Source organism: Dermochelys coriacea, chromosome 2 (assembly GCF_009764565.3).
Source record: "Dermochelys coriacea isolate rDerCor1 chromosome 2, rDerCor1.pri.v4, whole genome shotgun sequence".
Lineage (NCBI taxonomy): Eukaryota > Metazoa > Chordata > Testudines > Dermochelyidae > Dermochelys > Dermochelys coriacea.
This window is the reverse complement of record NC_050069.1, coordinates 226,995,599-227,016,945: the sequence shown is the minus strand read 5'-3', so window position 1 is coordinate 227,016,945 and position 21,347 is coordinate 226,995,599. Positions and strand designations below refer to the sequence as shown.

At 40.5% G+C, this 21,347-nt stretch overlaps 1 protein-coding gene across 2 annotated transcripts in view; it reads left to right on the top strand.

The window, feature by feature from the left end:
- The window catches only part of CDK14 (cyclin dependent kinase 14), a 512,169-nt gene that overhangs the window by 16,782 nt on the left and 474,040 nt on the right, over positions 1-21,347 (top strand). For both annotated transcript variants that reach the window (XM_038392686.2, XM_043509346.1), the window contains exon 2: positions 4,269-4,300. In XM_038392686.2, coding sequence (XP_038248614.1) covers positions 4,269-4,300 — 32 coding nt within the window. The remainder of the gene's footprint in view (positions 1-4,268; positions 4,301-21,347) is intronic.

Sequence of the window (21,347 nt, the reverse complement as noted above, 5' to 3'; positions counted from 1 at the left end):
TGTACTGAAAGAAATGCATACTGTTTCTGTGCTGAACTCAGTATTCTTAAATCAGTTGCACAACTAATAGTTGTTCAGTGCAAAAGTTCAGAATTCGCTGTCTGCTCAGTCTGAAATATCAGAAACCTTCTACCGGTAGAAAGGACATCTTGGTTGTAAAATTTATTACCAATACACTTACCAAAAGATTGTAATTTTCATGATATTCTAAGAAATGTAAATAGTTAAGTAATGCTTAGTTTCTTTAAAGATATAGATTTCTATTGACAGTTTTGTAGCTGTCTCTGGCTTGGCAAACTAATTTGACCCTCTATGAACAAAGTCGTATTTCCTTGGTTTGATAAGGAAAAATATGGAATCCACTTAAATTAATAGACTATATAGTATGCTAATCAGTTGTTTAAAAGAATCAAGTCAAATCATTGTCATTAGTATTTTAACAGTGTATGAGGATTGATGATTAAATATGTATCAAAATGAAATAACTGTAAGATGCATAAATTATTAATTAAAGGCAGTGCTTAAAGTAGGGGGGGTGGATCCCAAGGCATTGAGCCAGTTTGCATAAGGGGGCATGCTCTAGTCTAAAGCACTCTTACCAAAGCTGCTATTCCCAGATTGATAGACCCCCTGTGCACACAGTTTTCAGGCTACTTTAAGCATTGATTAAAAGCATATTTTGAAGATATTTATGATCAAGTTCTTTTAAAACAAATAACTTAAGACATCTGCTAATGCTAGTGTATGTAGTCTAGCACCAAAAATGTATGTTAAGGAGCTTGTTCAATCGATGGTATTTTATTTGTTTTTTTATGTTCTTATTTTGATTTCCAGCTGGAAAAAAATGAACTAAAATAAAAATTTCGATGTTGTAGTTCTGAGCATTTAGTATATCTGCTTAATGGGAATTTAATAGTCAATATAAAGCTTATGACTTCAGCTGATAAGAATTCACATAGTTTACAAATTCACTTTTAGGTATGTGAGCTATTAACATTTTTATTTTCAGAGCCATTTTATTTAAAAAATTACCATTATGATGAGGCAATAACATATAATTTGTATGTAACATATATAGTTATATGAAATCTGCATTTTAGTGATTCACCTTTGGAGTGGCCATTTTATAATAGGGTTGCCACCTTTCTAAGCGCACAAACCTAAACACCCTTGGCCCGCTGCTTCCCCGAGGCTGCTCACTTCATCAAACAGGCCACTGCCCTGCCTCTTCTCCAAGGCCCCACTCCCGCTCACTTCATCCCCCCCTCTGTTGCTCGCTCGCTCGCTCTCCCCCACCCTCACTCACTTTCATTAGGCTGGGGCAGGGGGCTGGGATGTGGGAAGGGGTGCGGGTTCCAGCTTGGGGTGCGGGCTCTGGTGTGGGGCTAGAAATGAGGGGTTGAGGGTGCTTGAGAGGGCTCTGGGCTGGTGTAGGGGTTCAAGGTAGGGGCTCCAGCTGGGTAGCGCTTGCTTCAGGCACCTCTTGGAAGCAGCCGTGTCCTGCTCCTTTGCAGAGGGGCCAGGTGCTCTGCCTGCAGGCGCCGCCCCCGCGGCTCCTATTGGCCACAGTTCCTGGCCAATGGGAGCTGTGAATCTGGCGCTTGGGGCAGGGGCAGAGTGCGGAGCCCCTGTGGCTGCACCTGCACCTAGAAGCTGGACGTGGTCGCCACTTCTGGGAGCTGTGCAGAGCCAAGGTAGGCAAGGAGCCTGCCTTACACCGCTCTGTTGCCAACTGGGCTTTTAGCTAGGATTCCTTTTCGACCAGGTGTTCCGGTAGAAAACTGGATGCCTGGCAACCCTAGGTCAGATAGCTATTTGTTAATTAAAATTTCACTCTCAAACTGAGAATTGTCAAGGGTTTTAGTTTTACTGGCTAAGAAAATCCTCATATTTTGATTTCTCTATATAACAATTCTTAAATATCCATTTCAGTCAAAGTTAAAATAGAATTAAAGTTAAAGACAAGATAGAAAAATATCCAGAATACAGCATAACTAGGGTTGCCAGGTGTCTGGTTTTCAACTGGAACACCTGGTTGAAAAGGGCTTCAGTCAGCACTGCTGACCAGGCTGTTAAAAGTCTGGTTGGCAGCGCAGCAGAGTAAGGCAGGCTCCCTACCTACCTCCGTGCGGCTCCTTGGAAGCAGCAATATGTCCCTTGCCTCCTAGGTGGAGGTGCAGCCAGGGGGCTCAGTGTACTGCTCCTGCCCCAAGTGCTGGCTCTGCAGTTCCCAGCCAATTGCAGTTCCTAGCCAATGGGAGCTGTGGGGGCAGCATGCACCGCGCAGAGCTGCCTGGCCGTGCGTCTGTCTTGGAGCCCAGGGACATGTCGCCCCTTCTGGGGAGCTGCCTGAGGTGAGCACTGCCCGTAGCCTGCACCCTCACCCTCTCCCAATCCCCAACCCCCACACCAGAGCCCCCATCTGCAAACTCCCTCCCAGAGCCTGCACCCCAACCCTGAGTCCCAGCCCTGAGCCCCCCCCACACCCAATCTTCCTTTCCAAAGCCCCCACCCTCTCCTGTGCCCCAACCCCCTGTCACAGCCTGGAGCCCCCTACTACACCCCAAACCCCTCATCTTCGGCACCACCACAGACCCCACACCCCAACCCAGAGCCCCTTCCCACACCCTGAATTCCTAATTTCTGGCCCTATCCTGGAGCCCGCAACCCCAGCTGGAGCCTTTCCACCCCTTCTGCTCCCCTGCCCCAGCCTGGTGAAAATGAGCGAGTGAGTGAGGGTAGGGAGAGTGAGTGACAGAGGGGGTAGGATGGAGTGAGCGGGAGTGGGGCCCCGGGGAAGGGACAGGATGGGGCGGAGCCTCGGGGAAGGGGCAGGGCAAGGGTGTTTGTACTATTAGAAAGTTGGCAACTCTCAGCATAACACAAGCAACGTTATTCGTGTTGCTTGCCAGCCCATGATTCAATTATGAGACTTGTAACATTTGGTGTTTTTGTTGAAGCCCTAGCACCTGTAATCCTGTGATTACATAAGAATTCTGATTCATTTTGTCAAGTTTTTCTCCACTGATTTTTTTTCAAAATATGACTAAAGTGCTCCTGCAGGCTCAAAATCAAATTAAAAGAATGGAAAACGTGTATATATTCTCCGAATCTCATGACTTTTTGGGGCCTGGTTCATATTTGAACATGTGGGGTTGGCAATGCTGCAATGTATAAACTTTTTGTCTTTACTTCAGTCCTTATTTCATTTTCACCAGTGTAGACAAGACCCAAGAGAGATGATTGGAGGGAGTGATTTTAAGGAGGAAACTGAGCACTAAGTGGAGGAGGAGAGGAAGATTGTTCCAGATGTTAGGGCAGCATAAACCTCTACAATTCTCACCATTCAACTGCTAACTGTAAACATATAAACCAGTGAAAAATACTCCAATCCAGCAGTACTATGACTTGGTTCGTTTTAACTGTTCAAGGTAGTCATCAAAGAGCAAACTCATGGAGGTAGTGGTTTTTCATTAGTTTCAGAATGCAGTTTCTGGATGATGTGACCACAATATGTGCATAAATTAAATATATCCATTAGCCTGCAGGCTGATGCAGTTCCAGTAGCGAATTGAAGAAATTAACTTCATTTACATTTCAGTGCAGGTGTCTAGTAGGCTTCAATGAAACGCTTCAAATGGATTAGCCTCTGTCAGAGCCGCAAAACTGCTCGCACCATTTTTTTCTGCCTTGGCTCGCTGCTTCACACGCCAAATCCCTCTTCTATCTTGACTTCACCTTTGGCTGATGATGTTTATTACATGCAAATACACTATCATCATATGAGATCTGTGCTGTCATCTTAATGTAAGCCATAGAAGAGTATAATGAATACTGGTCACAATGCATGCTCTGTTGTATTGGAAATGTTGAGTTCTGTATGAAATGAATTTATTATGGTGTATGTGATAGGTCTGCTTTACACATGGCTTTCTGCAGTTCAGTCAGACTCTCCGTGAAGTGTTTTCGTGTTCAATAGGAATTAAAGTAAAAATTTGTAGACTCCTGTTTTCCTTAACCTGAGAGGACAACTTGATTTACATATTTATGAAAAATATTTCTCGGATACATGCTGAGCAGTTCTACATTCAATTTACAATTTGATACTTTGATTATAAAATTGTTATTCAGGCCAGTCTGTTCTTTTCTGTTACTACAGAAAAAGGTTACTCTATTTTTCTCTTTTTATTCCCGGAGTTAGTTATTTTATATTCATTGAAATGCATGACATAATGATTTCTTTCTTTTTTTTTTTTTTAATTTTAAAGCCTTGAAGAAAGAAGATAGCAGCCTTGATGAGGTAAGTTTAAATATCTTTGTACCTTACTTAATCCAGATATGTTTAATTGCTACAGATTTCTTGCTAATGTTAAAAATAACTTTTGCTTTATCATATTAGAGTGCGTATGTGTACATGCGTATAATCTGAGTATCTTTTTACTTCCCTAATGACTATCAGATGAGTGTTTTTTGTTTTTTGTTTTTACGGAAGGCCTGGAGCTGAATGCTCGTTTCTATAAACATATTTTTTGCGAAGTACTGCATTATGTTACATAGTGAGAAAATGCTTTACAGTACTGAGCCATTAGTGGTTTTTGTAATAAACAGTATATACATATTTATATAAAAGATATAAACTGAATATCTTTTGAGGGAACACGTCATGCAGGACGTTGCCCTGTTGGGTCCTTGGTATTGGTTGAATTAATAGTATGCTCTGGTTAGACCTGAAGCTATGATTAATCCTCCTTTAGGAAGTTATTCACAAATCAGTTTTAATACAAATGGCGGCACCAACACAGTAGAGCCAAAGTTAAATTGTGTAGGGCACAAAACATATAATATGATTTAAGACTCTCTTAATTTGCAAGACAAGTGCAGATAGTTGGTGATTCGTGATGCTTGTTTCTGGTGGAAATGGGGTTCAGATTGTTATCCTGGACCACAGGATTTATTAGTGTGAGGAATTGCCGGTAATGTAATCAATCACAAGTCATTGCTTTACATTTCCTTCTAACCACATAGATGGAAATGAATAGCAGCATTTCTTACTTTCCATGAAATAATCTTAGTTTCTGGCTATTTGTATTTTCTTCTGTATTATATTCAGAGAGTAAGGACTTGAATAATAATTACTTAGATACTGCATAGGCAGTGGTTATGTTTTTGGTTTGAACTGAAGGTACCACACTGTTTAATGGCCTGATCCTGAAATAAATGAGTGAGGAAGCAGTAGGTGCTTTTCACTTCATTGGTTCAGACTTTATCTCCTTCTAGATCAGATAGGACCAAACATAGGTGCTGGAAATAGGAGTGCGGGAGGTAGGGAGTGGGGTGGATATGCTGCCTGGAAGTGATTTCTGTCATATATAGGGTTTACAGTTTGGTTCAATAGATCTCAGCACTGTACAAATTGTTCCAGCACCCCTGGGGCAAGATATGTTTTGTCCAGTTCGCTCAGGCTTTGTACCCATGAATAAGTGTCTTAAATGGCTCTGAAGTAGAAGCAGTGTAGCCAGGTCAAGCTTTGTTAGAACACTAAAGGAATCCCTAGTTCAGAGCCAAGGCTAAGATACGATAGTCCTTAGAACATGGTTCTGGCACAGGTGGGTCCCATCCACAACAGCTGTCCACATAGTGTTAGAATGTGGATCACCTGTAAGCGAATTGCAGCTGTTTGCTGGTAAGTATGGTGGTTAAGCTTGGGCTGTATCTACACTACGTGCTAGGGGTGTGATTCCCAGCTTGTGTAGACATACTCTGTCTAGCTTTCATCTGACCTAGCAAAGCTAAAAATAGTAGCATAGCTGAGATAGTGTGGGCAGCAGAGATGTGCTAACTGCCCTGTGCACAAACCTACCTGAACCCCTGGGTATCACTGGGGCTGCTAGCACACGTCACTGCTGCCCATGCTACTGCCTCTCCAGTACCGTTCTTAGTGTGCTAGCTCAGATGAGAGCAAGCGTAAGAATGTCTGTGCAAGTTGGGAATCCCTTCCTTAGCTTGTAGTAAGGATGTAGCCTGAGTCCTTTGGTTGTATTAGAAATCTGGCATGTTTTGCTGCTTTGCTTCTGGTCTCTGTAGGAGGCTGAATTGTTTGTAATAAAATTGACTGGATGTTCTTGTTGTTTTTAAATGCAATCCACATAACCAAGAAGAAAATGCTTTATCAATAACTTGTCTTAAACAAGAACTTGATTTTGGAAGGAACAAAATCCACCTGTTAAGTATGAAGCACTTTCAAATCTTAAAGGAAAGCAAATTGCACATACCACCTGTGGAGGAGCCCTCGTATACAGCTTGACAGTGTTTCTTATGTGTTTGGGTTTCCATTTGTACAAATGACTGTTTCTGCACATGCTCCAGTTGAATTCAGTGTGTATGTGGCAAGAGTAATATATTTTTTTTAAGTCTTTAAGGGAGTATGGCTGATCAGTATATGGATTTCTACAGTGTTAGCGAGAGAAGGCTCATGGAGAGGAAAATAAATGAGAATCTTTTCTTTTGTCGCCAATATGCATACAGAAGAGGTAGGTGTGACATAATAGTCAATACCTGTCCCCTCCTTATTTTTGGGTGACATTTTGCAGAAGAAAAGTGTGTGTAGGTAGGTAATCATAGGATTGGAAGGTACCTCGAGAGGTCATCTAGTTCAGTCTCGTGCACTCATGGCAGGATTATGTGTTATCTAGACCACCCTGACAGATATTTATCTAACCTGCTTTTAAAAATCCCCAATGATGGAGATTCCACAACCTCCCTAGGCAATTTATTGCAGTGCTTAACCACCCTGACAGGAAGTTTTTCCTAATGGCCAACCCAAACCGCCCTTGCTGCAGTTTAAGCCCATTGCTTCTTGTTCTATCCTCAGAGGTTTATGAGAACAATTTTTCTCCCTCCTCTTTGTAACAACTTTTTATGTATTTGAAAACTTATCAGTTATTAACTGTTAATGTAGAATGACAACAGCAAAAAGTATAAGTAATCCCCTTCAGACTCAACACAACAGCTTCTATCAATTACCTATCCTAAAATATAAATAAAAATAAGGTATGTGGTATAGCCTAATGTAATTTCTCCTTTTTCTAACAATTTTCACTAAGGAGTATAAAACAATCTTTAGCAATAACTGTATACCCTTTAACAATGACATATTTTCCTGTGAGAACTAATACTTCAAAGAAGAGCAGCAGAGCAATTGACAATCTTAAAAAGCTGTCCCAAGAAAATCTCAAGACAGTTTCTGAAATGGGTCTTTGTGATTTTTATCACCACCAGAATCTTCTGGCTAATGGGCATAGTACTGACACTCCTGAAGGGATATAGCCTTACTGAAAATTGTGGGGGCAAGAAGCATAAATACAAGGATGTGGGGAAAAGAGAGAAGGGGCCAGTTATTCAAGCACCCTTCAGTCCATGCTCTAGAATGTGGGGGAGAGAGCACTGAAACAGTAAATCTAGTTAGTATGAACCATCCTCTCCCCGAGCAACTGAAACACTCCCTCTCCTGTTCCCAGCATGGAACTAAAGGGTATTTTCGTCCACAGCATAGATTATCCCTGCATGGAAGAGAACCAGCCTATGAAGTAGGGATCATACCATAGCCACCGAAAGGTTTGAGGGTGGGGCCTAAAAATGTACTGCACTTCCAATTTAGCCCTTAGCTCAGTACGGAAAGGTTTATCTAGGTTTTAGCCTTCTGTGGAATCTGTATTCCTTTCTAGCTGTCCATAATGTCGTCCTAGCAAAAGCAGGGTAGCTGAGACCTGAAATTTCAAGATAAAAGCATCCATTTGAATCAATCTTTACACATCTTAATGGAGTGTTTCTTTTGCAGCTCACTTTTAAAACTGTTTGCTGCAGGCATACAGCTAAGTCAGTGGCTACATGTTGTACGTACCCTCGGAGCTTGCTTGTTCTTTGTCTTTTGAGAATGATGGGAGAAAAAATAAGATACTCAATAAATTCACTGCTTGTTCTACATTTGGATACAGTAGCTCAGCTATATAGACTACTGTGGGAAACTTCTCCCCTTTGAAGAAAAAACTGCTAAACTTGTATAAAACATAATTGCTTTCTCTGGGATATGAAATTAATTTCTCTAGTGAATTAAGACCAAGAAAAGTCAAGGACAACAAAGCATATGAATACATTTTGTGGGTCTTTCTTGGTTCATCGGTTAAATTTCATATCTCAGAAACAGAAATGTGTTTAATTTTTTCTGGAAGTGTTTAGTACTGTTTCTGGTGCAGGTAGGTCTCAACATGGGCAAATATGTTATAATGTATGTCTGAAATAAAGTTGCAAAAAAATTCTGCAGTATTTGTCACTCTTGTTTTGTACCTGAACTCTTCTTGTTACTGTTGCTATGATGAAACCGTTTTTACTTTTTAAATTTAAAGTTTTCTGACCAGCATAGGGAAGATCTTGTTGGCACCAATCCATCAAAGCACTTAAACTCCGATGTAACTTTAAATGTGTAAGTAGTCCCATGGACTTCTTGTAAGCCCTTCTTCTGGCTTATTTGTGTATGTAACTGAGTTGGTATTGGCCCTATATTTGTCACGGCTCAGTAATGTTCATAATACATCCAGATCTTAAAAGTACTGAAGATTGACCTCATAGTGTTTTGCAATGAAAATACTGTAATTTATTTTCATGTTGCCCTGTATCTTTTTTTTCCCCTCCCCCAACAATAAGTACCATTGACAGCTATAAGCTACACATTCCTGTGTTTTTTCTCTTCTGCCAGTTCCTTTTGATATGCAAATCTCAGACTTCTCAGAAGCTGCATCAGGATCACTGTAGCTGTGGATTTATAAATCCTTTCTTTTAGAAGCCTGATCCAAAGACTGTTGAAGTCCATGAAAGACTCCCATTGGCTCAAGTGGGCTTTGGATCAGGTACTTAAATCTTCTAAAATTTCATTTGAATATTTATGGTTTTGTTGGTGGACTAGGAGTTGGACGTTCGCTTTTATGTCATGTCATCTTCTTGATTCCCAACATACTATTTCTTCTTGCCCGTGCCCTACCTCCCCCAGAAAGAGGGTTCCAATGTAGTTGAAGGTACAGTTGCCCTCTGTTTGAAATCCACCTGAAGTAAAGCGAGGGAATTGCTTTTCTCTTTTATCATAGGTTCTGATATGGAGACTTCATTATTATCCTGCTGTTTGTCTGTTCCATTCTTCTTGCTCACAAACTTCAATATATTGCTTCATGTTTTATATTGCTATTTCAAAGCTGATAAGCCCATTTGAGAAAATGTCATATGCAAAGGGGTAGTCATGGCCATTTTTAGCTTGTGAGCCTTAGTGGTGTTCCATTGACAAGCAAAGAAGTCTTCTACATAACTCTGTTTAGATTCATAGGTTTTTAGTCATAAATTTCTAGGCAGAACAGACCACTGTGATGATCCAGTTTGACTTCCTGTGTAGCACAGGCTGTAGAATTTCACACTCATTCTGCAGTAATGGGAATTTTCTTCCCCACCAGAAAAGTGAATGCTATCCAGCCCAGTAACCTGTGGCTGAACTACAGCATGTGTTTTAGAAAGATATCCCATCTTGATTTAAAGCCTCAAATGATGGTGATGAATTCATCCCATCCCTTGGTAACCTGTTCCAATGGTTAATTACCTTCGAGGAAGCACCTTATTCCAGTTTGAGTTTTTTTAACTTAAACTTCCAGTCATTGGATATTGTTGTTCGTCCCCTAGATTAGAACCACTTAATACAATTTGTGTACAGTGTGTAACCTGGAGAGTTCTTAGTAGTCTTTGACAAGCTAAATAGATATCATATACTACATAATGAGAGTAAATTAAAAAAAACTTAAGTCTATATTCTTTTAAGAAACATATTTTAATATCTACAGATATATTCACGCAAAACATTACTTGAAAAACTGTTTCTATGGCACTTCAGTTGTGTTGAGGGAATAAATCAAAATGCTTACTATATAACTGTATCAACTGAAGCAGCTAAGGAAGTCCAGAGGCCTAAATAACTTAATAGAGGGAACCTGTTAAAGAGACTAGAGATGTTAATTATCTTTGTTAGCGGCCAAACTTGTAGGAAGGTTCCTTTTCCTAAAGCCCATTAGGCAAATAAAATACAAGTAACTTTTTGAAGGTGGGTTAGTACACACGTTACACATCTTTTTGGGAGGGAAACTCATTTGAGTTGCTTGGTTTGCTGGTAGTGGGCAATAGTGAATTGTATTTCTGCATTTCAATTATGTTTGGGTATTTTGCTATATTTTTGAGATTGTGAATGGCATACGCGAGTATCGGAGCTCTTTTATTAGGTATAGTTGTCCAAGCTTCTTGATCTTGAAATAATCCCACCAATGGAAGAAAATATAGACAGCAGTCTACTTTACTTCACTGTTGGTTTTTTTGCTTTATATAGTGGAATATTGATTTTTACACATGAGCAATGTTTCATTGGTATAAAGGAGGTTAGTCTCGTGACCTTGTGCACCAGAATGAGTGTCTAGAGATTATTTGAAGAGTGAAAAGGGATGTAGTGTAAGAGCAGATCTGCAGTCAATGGAGAGTAAGGTGAATTTGAGTGCAGTATGTGGAAAAAGTAATGGTAGAATGGTAATGAGGGAAACCAAAATATAATGAAATGAGATTTTTTTTTTAGGTGACTTTTGGCATAAGGAGTTGCCAAGGTTCCCTGGAAGAGAAGTGTTCTGATTGCATGGGATATCTTTGTCCTTCTGGAGGGCAATGGCTGGCTTATGGAAGCAGAAGCATCCCATGCTCTCACTCTTAAGGAGAGGTGGGGGGAGGGTTATACTAACTATACAGGTTTTTTGTTTCTTCACTCCCAGGATTGGAGAGTATCTGTTTGTAGACTCCAGGAATAGGGAACACCTGCTTAAATGTGATTAATTGCCAACGAGCCCTTTGCTCCTAAGACCTAGGAAAGAGTGGGATTTGTGTGTCTTGGGAAGAACCTGTGTTATGAAAAATTTAGGTCATCTTTTGCCATCTTCCCTCTTAGGTAGGCTGGGCAGATTTAGAAGACTGAAATTTATACAAGATTTGGCTGGGTTATCCATTGCCTGATTATTTCATGCATGTTCACAGAGGTATTAACTATGGTGACATGTGGTGGTGGTTCTGTTCAGCCTACATACTTGAACAATGCCCAATAAGGTGGTTAGAATAAGCATTGTAAGCATAATATGTATGTGGCCTGACAACTTGGTAAATGACCATACACACAAGATAGGGTTGCAGTTAGATCTGTATCAAACCTACCTTTCTTAACGTAGATAAAAAATCTCATTCTGAAAGCCTGATTTTATGTTGTCTCAGCTGAGGTTGCTGAATCTGGGCCCATATGATGATAGATCATAAGAGACGAGATCTGTCCCAGACTGGTCCGACAGAGAAAATGAGAGGAGAAAAAGGTCTTAGACAGGTTAAAACACAAGCAGGAAACAAGCAGCTTGGAATAATGCAAAATAATGCATCTGTGGGAAAACATTATACGCACTTGCTTTAGGAATGAGAAGCCTGGTAATATTGAATAGCAACATACAATACAGCAGTTAAAGAGGCCCATGTGAAGTCCTTGTATCACACAGCAAGGAGACAGGTTTCAGAGTAGCAGCCGTGTTAGTCTGTATTTGCAAAAAGGAGTACTTGTGGCACCTTAGAGACTAACAAATTTATTTGAGCATAAGCTTTTGTGAACTACAGCTCACTTCATCGGATGAATGCAGCCGATGAAGTGAGCTGTAGCTCACGAAAGCTTATGCTCAAATAAATTTGTTAGTCTCTAAGGTGCCACAAGTACTCCTCTTCTTTTAGCAAGGAGACAGTAGTCTCTGGGTTAAACTAGCAGAAATCAGAAGGGATGTGCAACTTGTGCATTCCATTAGAGTCACCTTAGGGTGCTCCCTTCTGGTGTGGGTGGGTGGGAAGGGACAGGGAGTCCTCATTTTCTCAAGTAACCTCTTCAATTTCTGCCAGGGGTTCTATGGGAAATAGGCTGAAGGGGACTTTCTTCCTCCCCACTTCCCTCCCTCTTCTTCCCCCCCCCCCCCACCGCCCCAAATAATTCTGGTAGTTATTCCCTCTCCTCCCCAGCCACCAGTACTTACCTTTAGGTCTGCACTGGCTCCCCAGTGGAGGAGAGTTTGGCAGCAACTTGTGCTGCCAGACTTATTGACAATGGTGGCATGTGCCAGGATCTGGAATCATTCTGGTGGGGTCTGAACCTGGGATTCTGCCTCTTGCTATCACTGTTCCTGGAGCTGTTGTGATTAGCTATGGGAATAGGTACTTACATGATTGGTGTAACAACACCTACAAATAATGTTGCATAAGTCATATCCATTCTAAAAGGTCATTTTTAGGGGCTTAAACTTGGCAGGTTCCCTTCTATGCCAAGAGTGTGTGGTGTCTTGGGTGGGGGTTTGCAAAGTTTATCAAGAATGGTTCAGGTTTCATTGAAAGTGAAGGTGGGGTAGGGAATCCTCTCCCCACTAGAACAAATCTTGCAACCTTTTGTTTGATCAGCTGTTGTGGTTTAAGGCAGAAACTTGAAATGGTCTAGATGTGCCATTTTAGTATTCTGGTGAAAATTGACTTCTATTTGTGAAAGTTATAAGGCCTGAAAAAGAGTTTTCACATTCTTACTCTGTCTTGTAATGCAGTCTCGTACTGATCTGCCAATATTCTGTCTGTTGTGTGGATAACTGGGGGATTCCTTTTCCTTTCCCTAGAGAAATGTATTGTATGTGAAAGAAGCAGGCCTCTGAAAGATTTGTCTTTTCAGGCTAAGGGAATAAGTGGAGTCCTCATAATACATGTCTTGGACTGGTGATACAAGGGCTAATAACCAGAAGTGACCAGAGGACACATTCCATTTCATGGCAGTTTTCAAGGTTTCAAAATTTGGTTTTATTCTGCATTGTATTGAAACCAAAACCTTTTGAACATTTTTGTGAATATGGATTTGGGTGAATGTTGGTCTTTTCAGACCAAAGTCTGAAACTTTTTGGGAAGAGGTGTATGGGTGTAACCTGGTGGTTTGGGCACTGGTCTGGGATGTGAGAGATTCAGGTTCAAGAGTATGTCTGTCTGTCTCTCTCTCCCAAAAAACCTTCTCAGTGAAAACTTTGTAAAAAGTGATACATCCCTGGAAACGTTTTTGTTTTGACAACATTTTATTTAATTGAAAATGTGCTAACCAGCTCTACTAATAACTGAATTATTGGGATAAAATTAAAAAAAGTTTAAATTGAGGTTGACTGTCAAGAAAAGTTTTTGACAGTGAGATCAATTAGATCTCAACCTTCAAATTTGTCCATTTGACTTAAGTAAAAGGCAGCTGATGAGTATGCATTCAGGTGTTTTTTAGGAAGTAGTCTTAAATTGTAACATAAGTGCATCATTGTTGTGTGGGATTGGAGCATGGTGGCAGATGCATTGTAATAATGGAGTTGTTACATGTTTTAATTGGCATGTTCTGTAACTGTCATATCACTTTTCAATCATAAATTATTTTCACACTACAGAGCAAAATAGTTAAGTCAATAATATGAAATTGTTCTTATTTTCTTTCTTTAAACTTGTTGAATATAGGATGCCAGATGGATTTGTATTACAAATTGTACATAAATCGCCTTAGCTCAATTGTTTGAATCCTTTGTTGAGAGTCTGCACTTGAAACAGTATAATTCACCCTAGCTTATTTCAAAATTAACAAATTATGGAAGAGGGCAATTAAAAAAGAAAGCTTTTTGATTTTTATAAAATAGTATTAGTAAATATTTAATACTTCACTGGCCATTCTAAGAAATACATTTCTAAGTTATTTTGACATCTTCTGTAGGAAGAGATCTCTTCTGACCAAGTAGTATACGCCACTAAAAATAAAAGAAACACTCAACTGTTGTCGATTTCTTTCTGATTTTTATGCATTTATTTGATTAGGTGCTGAGCAGTGGAAATCAGTCTGAATCCTTCCTTCTCTGGGGGAGAGCTCTTCTGGGGATCTGTCCAAGTAGATGGGATATTAATCCTGTAGCCTTCATTCTGAAAAGGCTTATGAATATGGATCTCAAAGGAACACTTCCAAATAGAATGTATTTCTAAGCCCACTTTCCTCATTTGTGTGTGTGCCTTAATTATGTTATCAATGCGCCTGTTACTGCAGGTCAAACAAGAGCATGTGCACTCCACAGATGTGGACTCTGAATGTTGACTGTTGGCTCTGTTGTTGTGGTGGTGTACGCTTATGTAAACATCCTGGTTGTGTTGTCTCACTGTCCTTCCCTTCCATCCTCTAGTTCTTTCTGTGTCTTCAAAATTCAGTTCCATGTCTGTGAAATTCGATGGTAAGAAAGTGAAATGTTTAGATGCTAGGTCACCATTTTAACCCATCCGTCTTGTCAGAACCCATTTCAGTTGTTTAAGGTATTGTAACTTACTCTATTCAATGAGCTGATTCATACATTTCACGTTCCAAGTTATTGTTGCTTAATTTAAATGCCCATGATAGGCTAGGCTGAGAGCTTATTAACAAGGCTCTGGTCTGCTGTTGTTTGATTCCTAACTCTGTTAGAATCCCTTGACAAGGGGGCAGGGCTAGGTCAGGGAGAGCTGGGATTTAAAAAGCTAGCTCCTAAGCAACAAGAGAAGCAAACAAACAGGAGAATTTTGCGAGGGAGTTCAGAGAAGTAGCGTGAGAGGCAGATACACCTAACATGGTTAGGCTAACAAACGTAATCTAAACATAGGCCAACCCCTTGTCTCCTCCTCAAACTCCCCCCCCCCACTACGCAAGAGTAAAAAAAAAAAAAATGCAGGCAGAAGACCAGCAACACAGTAGGGACTATCCAGTTTATTGCTCTGAATGCAGCATGTATGATTACCTGCCATATGGGCAGGTAGCTTATGTATGCATTTGCTGCAAGCAACTCATGGTTCTCACAGCCTGAGTACAGACTCTTGAGACCAGAGTGGCTGAACTGGAGGAATTAAGGGAGACAAAGAGGTCCTTAGAGGAGACTTGCAGGGACACAGAAGTGCAGTCCTACCCGAGTCGGTCGACCTCTGTTCTGTTGAGGCGGATGAAGGTTTTGGGGAAGGAGAACGTTAATTTCTCTCCAGTCCGGCTTATCTCATACTTGGGACACTGATGTCATGGTATCCTCTCTCACTGAGGTTACCCATCTGAGGGACGGGACCTCAGTTATTAGGAAGAGCCAGGTAATAGTAATAGGTGGTTGGGTTTGTGATGACCGGGAGGAGAGCTGCCTGGTGAATTGCCTGCCTGATGGTTGTGGACCTCGGGAGACATCTAGATACACTTCTGTGCAGTGCTGGGAAGGAGCTGGTAGTCGTGGTACATGTAGATACCCATGACATGGTGAAAGGTAGGAGGCCAAATTTGGGCTGCTAGGTAAGAGATTAAAGTCCAGGACCTCCATGGTAGCATTCTTTGAAATGTTTCCAGTTCCACACACACGGCCAGTTAGACAGGCAGAACTGCAGGGTATTAATATGTGATTTGAGGCAGTAGTATTCAGAGGAGGGATTTAGGTTTAGTAGGAACTGGAGAACTTTTGGGGAAAGAAGATGCCTATACAGGAAGGATGGGCTTCACCTAGTCCAAAATGGAACCAGATTGCTGGTTTGTAAAAATTAAAAACGTCGTAGAGGAGTTTTTAAACTAAGGACTGGAAGAAAGTTGAGAGATGTGGAGGAACACACCGTCTGGACCTCATCTTTAGGGGTGGACTTGTTAAAAGAGATGCATCCTATCCTTTTTACTAGGATACAGAGTAAGTTGATAAAATATAGATAGAGGCTGAAGAGAAATAGTCAAACCAAATAGAGTCCCATTTAATTACATCACAGGAAGGCAGACAACTGTATATTGTATACAAATGCAAGAAGTCTAAATATTAAGATGGTGTAACTTGAGTGCCAGGTATTAAATGAAGATATTAATGTAATAGGCATCTCAGAAACTTGGTGAAATGACAATAATCAATGGGACATTGTAATACCAAGGTACAAAATATATGACTGACAGAGTAGCTCACACTGGTTGGGGAGTTGCACTATATGTGAAAGAATGCAGAGTCAAATATAGTAAAAAAAATCTTAAGTGATTCAAACTGTACCATAGAATCTGTATGGATAGAAATTCCATGCTTGCATAATAGGAGTATGACAATAGGAATATATTACCGAACACCTGACCAGGATGGTGATGGTGATTGTGAAATGCTTAGGGAGATTAGAGAGGCTACAAAAACAGAAAATCCAATAATAAGGGGGATTTCAACTATCCCCATATTGACTAGGTATGTCTCTCCTCAAGATGGGATGCAGAGATTAAATTTCTAGACACCATTAGTGATTGCTTCTTGGACCAGCTAGTCCTGGAACCCAGGGAAGAGGCAATTCCTGATTTTAGTTCTAAATGGAGGATAGGCTCTGGTCCAAAAGGTAAATATAGCTGAATTGCTCTGTAATAGCAACCATAATGTAATCAAATGCAACCTTCTTGTAAGGGGGAAAATATTAAAAAGGCATCCTTTAAAAACTGGCAGTCAAATTCTAGTGAGGAAAATAGGAAGGAGCATAAATTCTGGCAAGTCAAGTCTAAAAGTATAATTAGGCAAGCCAAAAAAGAATTTGAAGAGCAGATAGCAAAAGACACAAAGTAATAGCAGGCTTTTTTTAGTATATCAGAAGCAGGAAGCCTGCCAAACAATCAGTGTGGCCACTGGACTATAAAGGTGCTAAAGGAGCACTCAAGGAAGACAAGGCTGTTACAGAGAAGCTAAATTAATTCTTTGCATCAGCCTTCACTGTATAGCAGGGTTTCTCAAACTGCGGTCTGTGGACCCCCTGGGGGTGCGTGAGGGTACTCCAGGGGGTTCCACCACAGAACAGCTGTTCATCGATGTGCAGGAGGTGCTGGGAGTGAGAGGGAGGAGCCAGGGATGGAGCACGCTTAGGGGAGGGGCAGAGGTGGAGCAGGGGGTGGAAAGAGATGGGGTGAGGCCTTGGAGGAAAGAGTGGAGTGGGGGCAAGGCCTGGGGCTGAGCGGGGGGCTTGGGATCTGTGAAAAATTTTAAATCAAAATGGGGGTCCTCAGGTTGCTAAAGTTTGAGAACCACTGCGAGGATGTGAGAGAGATTCCCTCACCTGAGCCATTCTTTTTAGGTGTGAAATCTGAGGAACTGCCCCAGACTGAGGTGTCAATTAAGGAGGTTTTGGAACTAATTCATAAATTAAAAAGTAGTAAGTCATCAGGACCAGATGGTATTCACCCAAGAGCTGTAAAAGAACTCAAAATGAAATTGTGGAACTAATAAGTGTGGTATGTAATCTATTGCTTAAATCAGCTTCTGTACCAAATGACTGGAGGTTCGTTAATGTAACACCAATTTGAAGAAAAAAAAAATGCTCCAGAGGCAATCCTGGCAACTACAGGCCAGTAAGCCTAACTTCAGTACCAGGCAAATTGGTTGAAGCTAAAGTAAAGAACAGAATTATCAGACGTATAGATGATACGTTGGGGAAGAATCATCCTGACTTTTTGTAAAGGGAAATCAGTCTCCTCAATCTGTTAAAATTTTTTGGGGATGTCAACAAGCCTGTCAACAAGGTTGATCCAGTTGATATAGTGTACGTGGACTTTTAGAAAGCCTTTGACAAGGTCCCAGACCAAAGGCTCTTAAGCAAACTAAGCAATCACAGGATAAGAGGGAGGGTCCTTTCATAAATCAGTATCTAATTAAGAGAGGAAACAAAGGGTAGCAACAAATGATCAGTTTTCAGAATGGAGGGAAGTAAATAGTGGGGTCCCTCAAGGATCTGTGTTGGGACATGTGCTGGTCAACACATTCATTAATGATGTGGAAAAGGAGGTGAACCGGGAGGTGGCAAAATTTGCAGATGATACAAAATTACTCAAGGTAAGTCCAAAGCTGACTGCAAAGAGTTAGTTATCTCACAAAACTGGGCAACAAAATGGCAGATGAAATTAAACGTTAATTGCAAAGTAATGCATATTGGGAAAAATAATCCCAAATGTACATACAAATTTAGCAGTTACCTCTCAAGAAAGAGATCTTGGAGTCATTGGCTATTAGCCAAGATGGTCAGGCACCCCCCTAATCCTCAGCCAGAAACTAGGAGTGGATGATGGGATGGATCTCTCTCGATAATTGCTCTATTCTGTTGATTTCCTCTGAAGCATCTAGCATCGGCCGCTGTCAGAAGACAGGGTAATGGGTTAGATGGAGCATTGGTCTGACCTACTATGGGCATTATGTTTTTAATATGAAAAAAAGTGACTGGAGATGAGATTTATGATGTAACAACCCTTTCAAAAATGCTTAGTAAGTGGTTAATATGGTGTGCCCAGTAAGCGTATGTGCTGTCTATTGCCAATAATTAATATGGCTCCCCAAATACCAGCTACCTAACCAAAGAGATAAATTTCTCTATCGGATACAGATGTTTAAAAAGGTAATCTGAAGTTCCAGGGAATAAAAGAAAAGGAAACCGGCCTAACTTCGCTATCTGTTCATTACTCCCAGGTCCAGAAAATGATCAGTTTTTAAAAAAATAAAAGTACATAAAAGTAACTCTTCTTACTCTAATCTGTTACTCGTACTTAAAATCTGTATATTTATGTATATAGAGCGTGTCTATATGAGCATATGCTTAAAAACCTGGAGACAGATTTACATTTATCCTTTTCTATTCACATTGGGTTGAAGATATTTTTCTCTCACCATCAGAAACGGTATTTATCTGTTTGTTAGTCTCTAAGGTGCCACGAGTCCTCCTTTTCTTTTTGCGGATACAGACTAACACAAATTCAGACTGCTACTCTGAAACCAGTATTTGTCTCCTTACTGCTGCATTCTTCATTATGCAGAATTGCACAAAGCTGTGGTTCTACTTCAGCAATTCTTTGCTCCCTACTTTCTCTCTCACCTATTGAAATGCCACATTCAGATTAAGGAAAGGATTTTGGACACACTGATCTTGAAATTGCACCTGAACTTTACTTGACACCATTCTTGTAATTGGAAAGTAAAGCCCATCCTGGAAATTCAGCAATTTGAGGAAACTTGCTTGAAGTCACTTAGCTGTGATTAGTTAGGTCAAATGTATCCTTCATCGTTTGAAATAGAGAGGATTTTCTTTCATCCAAAATATGGTGCAGGAAATATTTTGAGGCTAGGAGGTTTATTTTTGTTGCATATTATCTCTAGAGTTAACAACTGACGCACATAGTATTTCTTCAAAAGTTTATAGCATTTACTTTGCTGTTACTGACTTCTGTGCAGGAATTCCACCTAAATTCTATCAGTGTCCTGTCCTCTACACATTATCAGGGAGGCATGAAGAATAACTGACATTTGCTGTCATATCTTTGTAAAATGTAGCATCTCTTTCCTGCACATATGCAAGTACCTTAGCAAAGTCCTTTCTTGACATGCACTTTTTCTAAATTATATTGGTCTAGTTTCTCCAACCTTTTCTGTATCTTTGAAATCTGTAATCTCCTTATTATAGCTCTGTTTTGCTCTACCATACCCATTTTTCCCAGTAAGATGCCCGGAACGGCTATATTCCAAATATGGTCTCGGCTGTTGTCAGTCAAATTATGTCCATGCAGTTCAAGTTCTCTGAATATTTTTCACATAATCTTTGTGTCCTTTTCCTCTGACTTAATCTCAATAGAATTCATCCAATTTTTCCCACATTCTTCTGCTGAAATTAATGATTATATAGTATTTTTTTTCTATTTGTCTTCATTGCAAACCTATATTGCCTCTTATGTACTATGGAGATGTTAATTGTTGATTTACTTGTACATCTTCAATCACCTTAATTTTGAGTAATACAGAGGATGTAAGAACTGCTTTCTGTCTAGATCCTCCTGTTACACTGAGTTTGCCTTTTTTAATTAAGTGATCTGTAACTAATGCAGGGATGTCTACGTGAGCCTGGACCAATATTTCTGAGAGGTCTGAACTTCCCCATTCATCTCAGTGAGGTATTAACTCAGTTATTCTGTGATAATGTAGTAGTCAGTATTGTTAACTTTCATTGCTCATGTAAAAAAAAGCGAGGGAGGATCACGGTTCTGCACAGTTTACTGGCAGGGATATCTCTTCTTGATGCTGTAGGTGAGTAGTATTTGGGACTTTTCTCCCCTAGTCAAGAAGGAGACAAGGAGCTAGCAGAGCTGTGCATATTCCAGCCCCAGTGAGGAGGAGTCAAGCTCAAGGTGCCCATTGGTACTCCGAGAGTATGCCCAATCATATTGTTTTAATATCTGTATGATATACTGAGAGTGGTGTCTCATTTTGGCCAGTTGCAAGGGTGGAGCTTATTTTGCCAGCGGAGCTTGGAATTTTCCTCCAATTTTTCCTTGGTGGCAAATGAGAGAAGAAACTTGATCAAATCCAAAGATGCAGACAGGTTGAAAACAAGAACAGGCAAATTTTCCAAAGGTTGCCGTTCAGAAATATTTAAGGAGAATGTTCACTAACTACTCTGTAGTTGCTTCCTAACCTTCCTATGCCTGTCAGTCTCCTTACTTGTTTCTTGTTCTCTGACTTCTTGAAGACAAGCCAGTATCACTTAGCATGTTATCAATCATGGATTTTTTTTGTTTTGCTTCTTGGTCATATGATGATAAAATCTCTCTTTGTGGATGTGTCACTTGCTTTGCGTGCGTTTCTGTACAAAGCATTAAAACTGTTTGTGGCTCTGGGTTAAACCAGGATGCTTGAAATACAATTTCAACCCTGGAAATCCTTTCTTGACCAGCACACAGTTCCAGCTCCCTGAGTCCCTGTGGAGAAGTGCTTTCTCATACTTCCAGCTTCCTTTACAGAAAAGGAAACACACACCCACACACACTGCCCCTTTTAAAAAAAAGTTTTTTTTCTTCTCCCTCCCCAGCCTACTTTTATCCCACATTGTAACTTTCCCTCCAAACTCCTGTTACAGGAAGAAAATGTAAGAAGAGACTCAATCATTCTCCCTTCCCTTTCTCTGTCTTCCGTGTGTGTGTGTGTGTGTGTGTGTGTGTGTTCCTTTTCCTTAGTCAAAGTGAAACCCTGTTGGAGAAGCCTGCAAACGGAGTACTCTGTTTATGAACCTTCAAGAGGACTCTGTGCTGCCTTCCTCCAGAGAAAAGACTTAGCAGTTTTCCTTCCCATTGAGATTATATTTCCTTAAACTTGTCTTGCAGGGTTTTGGGGACTCCTGATGATTTATCCAGACGGGAAATGTTTTCTGCCAGAAGCTGCAGAGTAAAACTGACCTCTGGA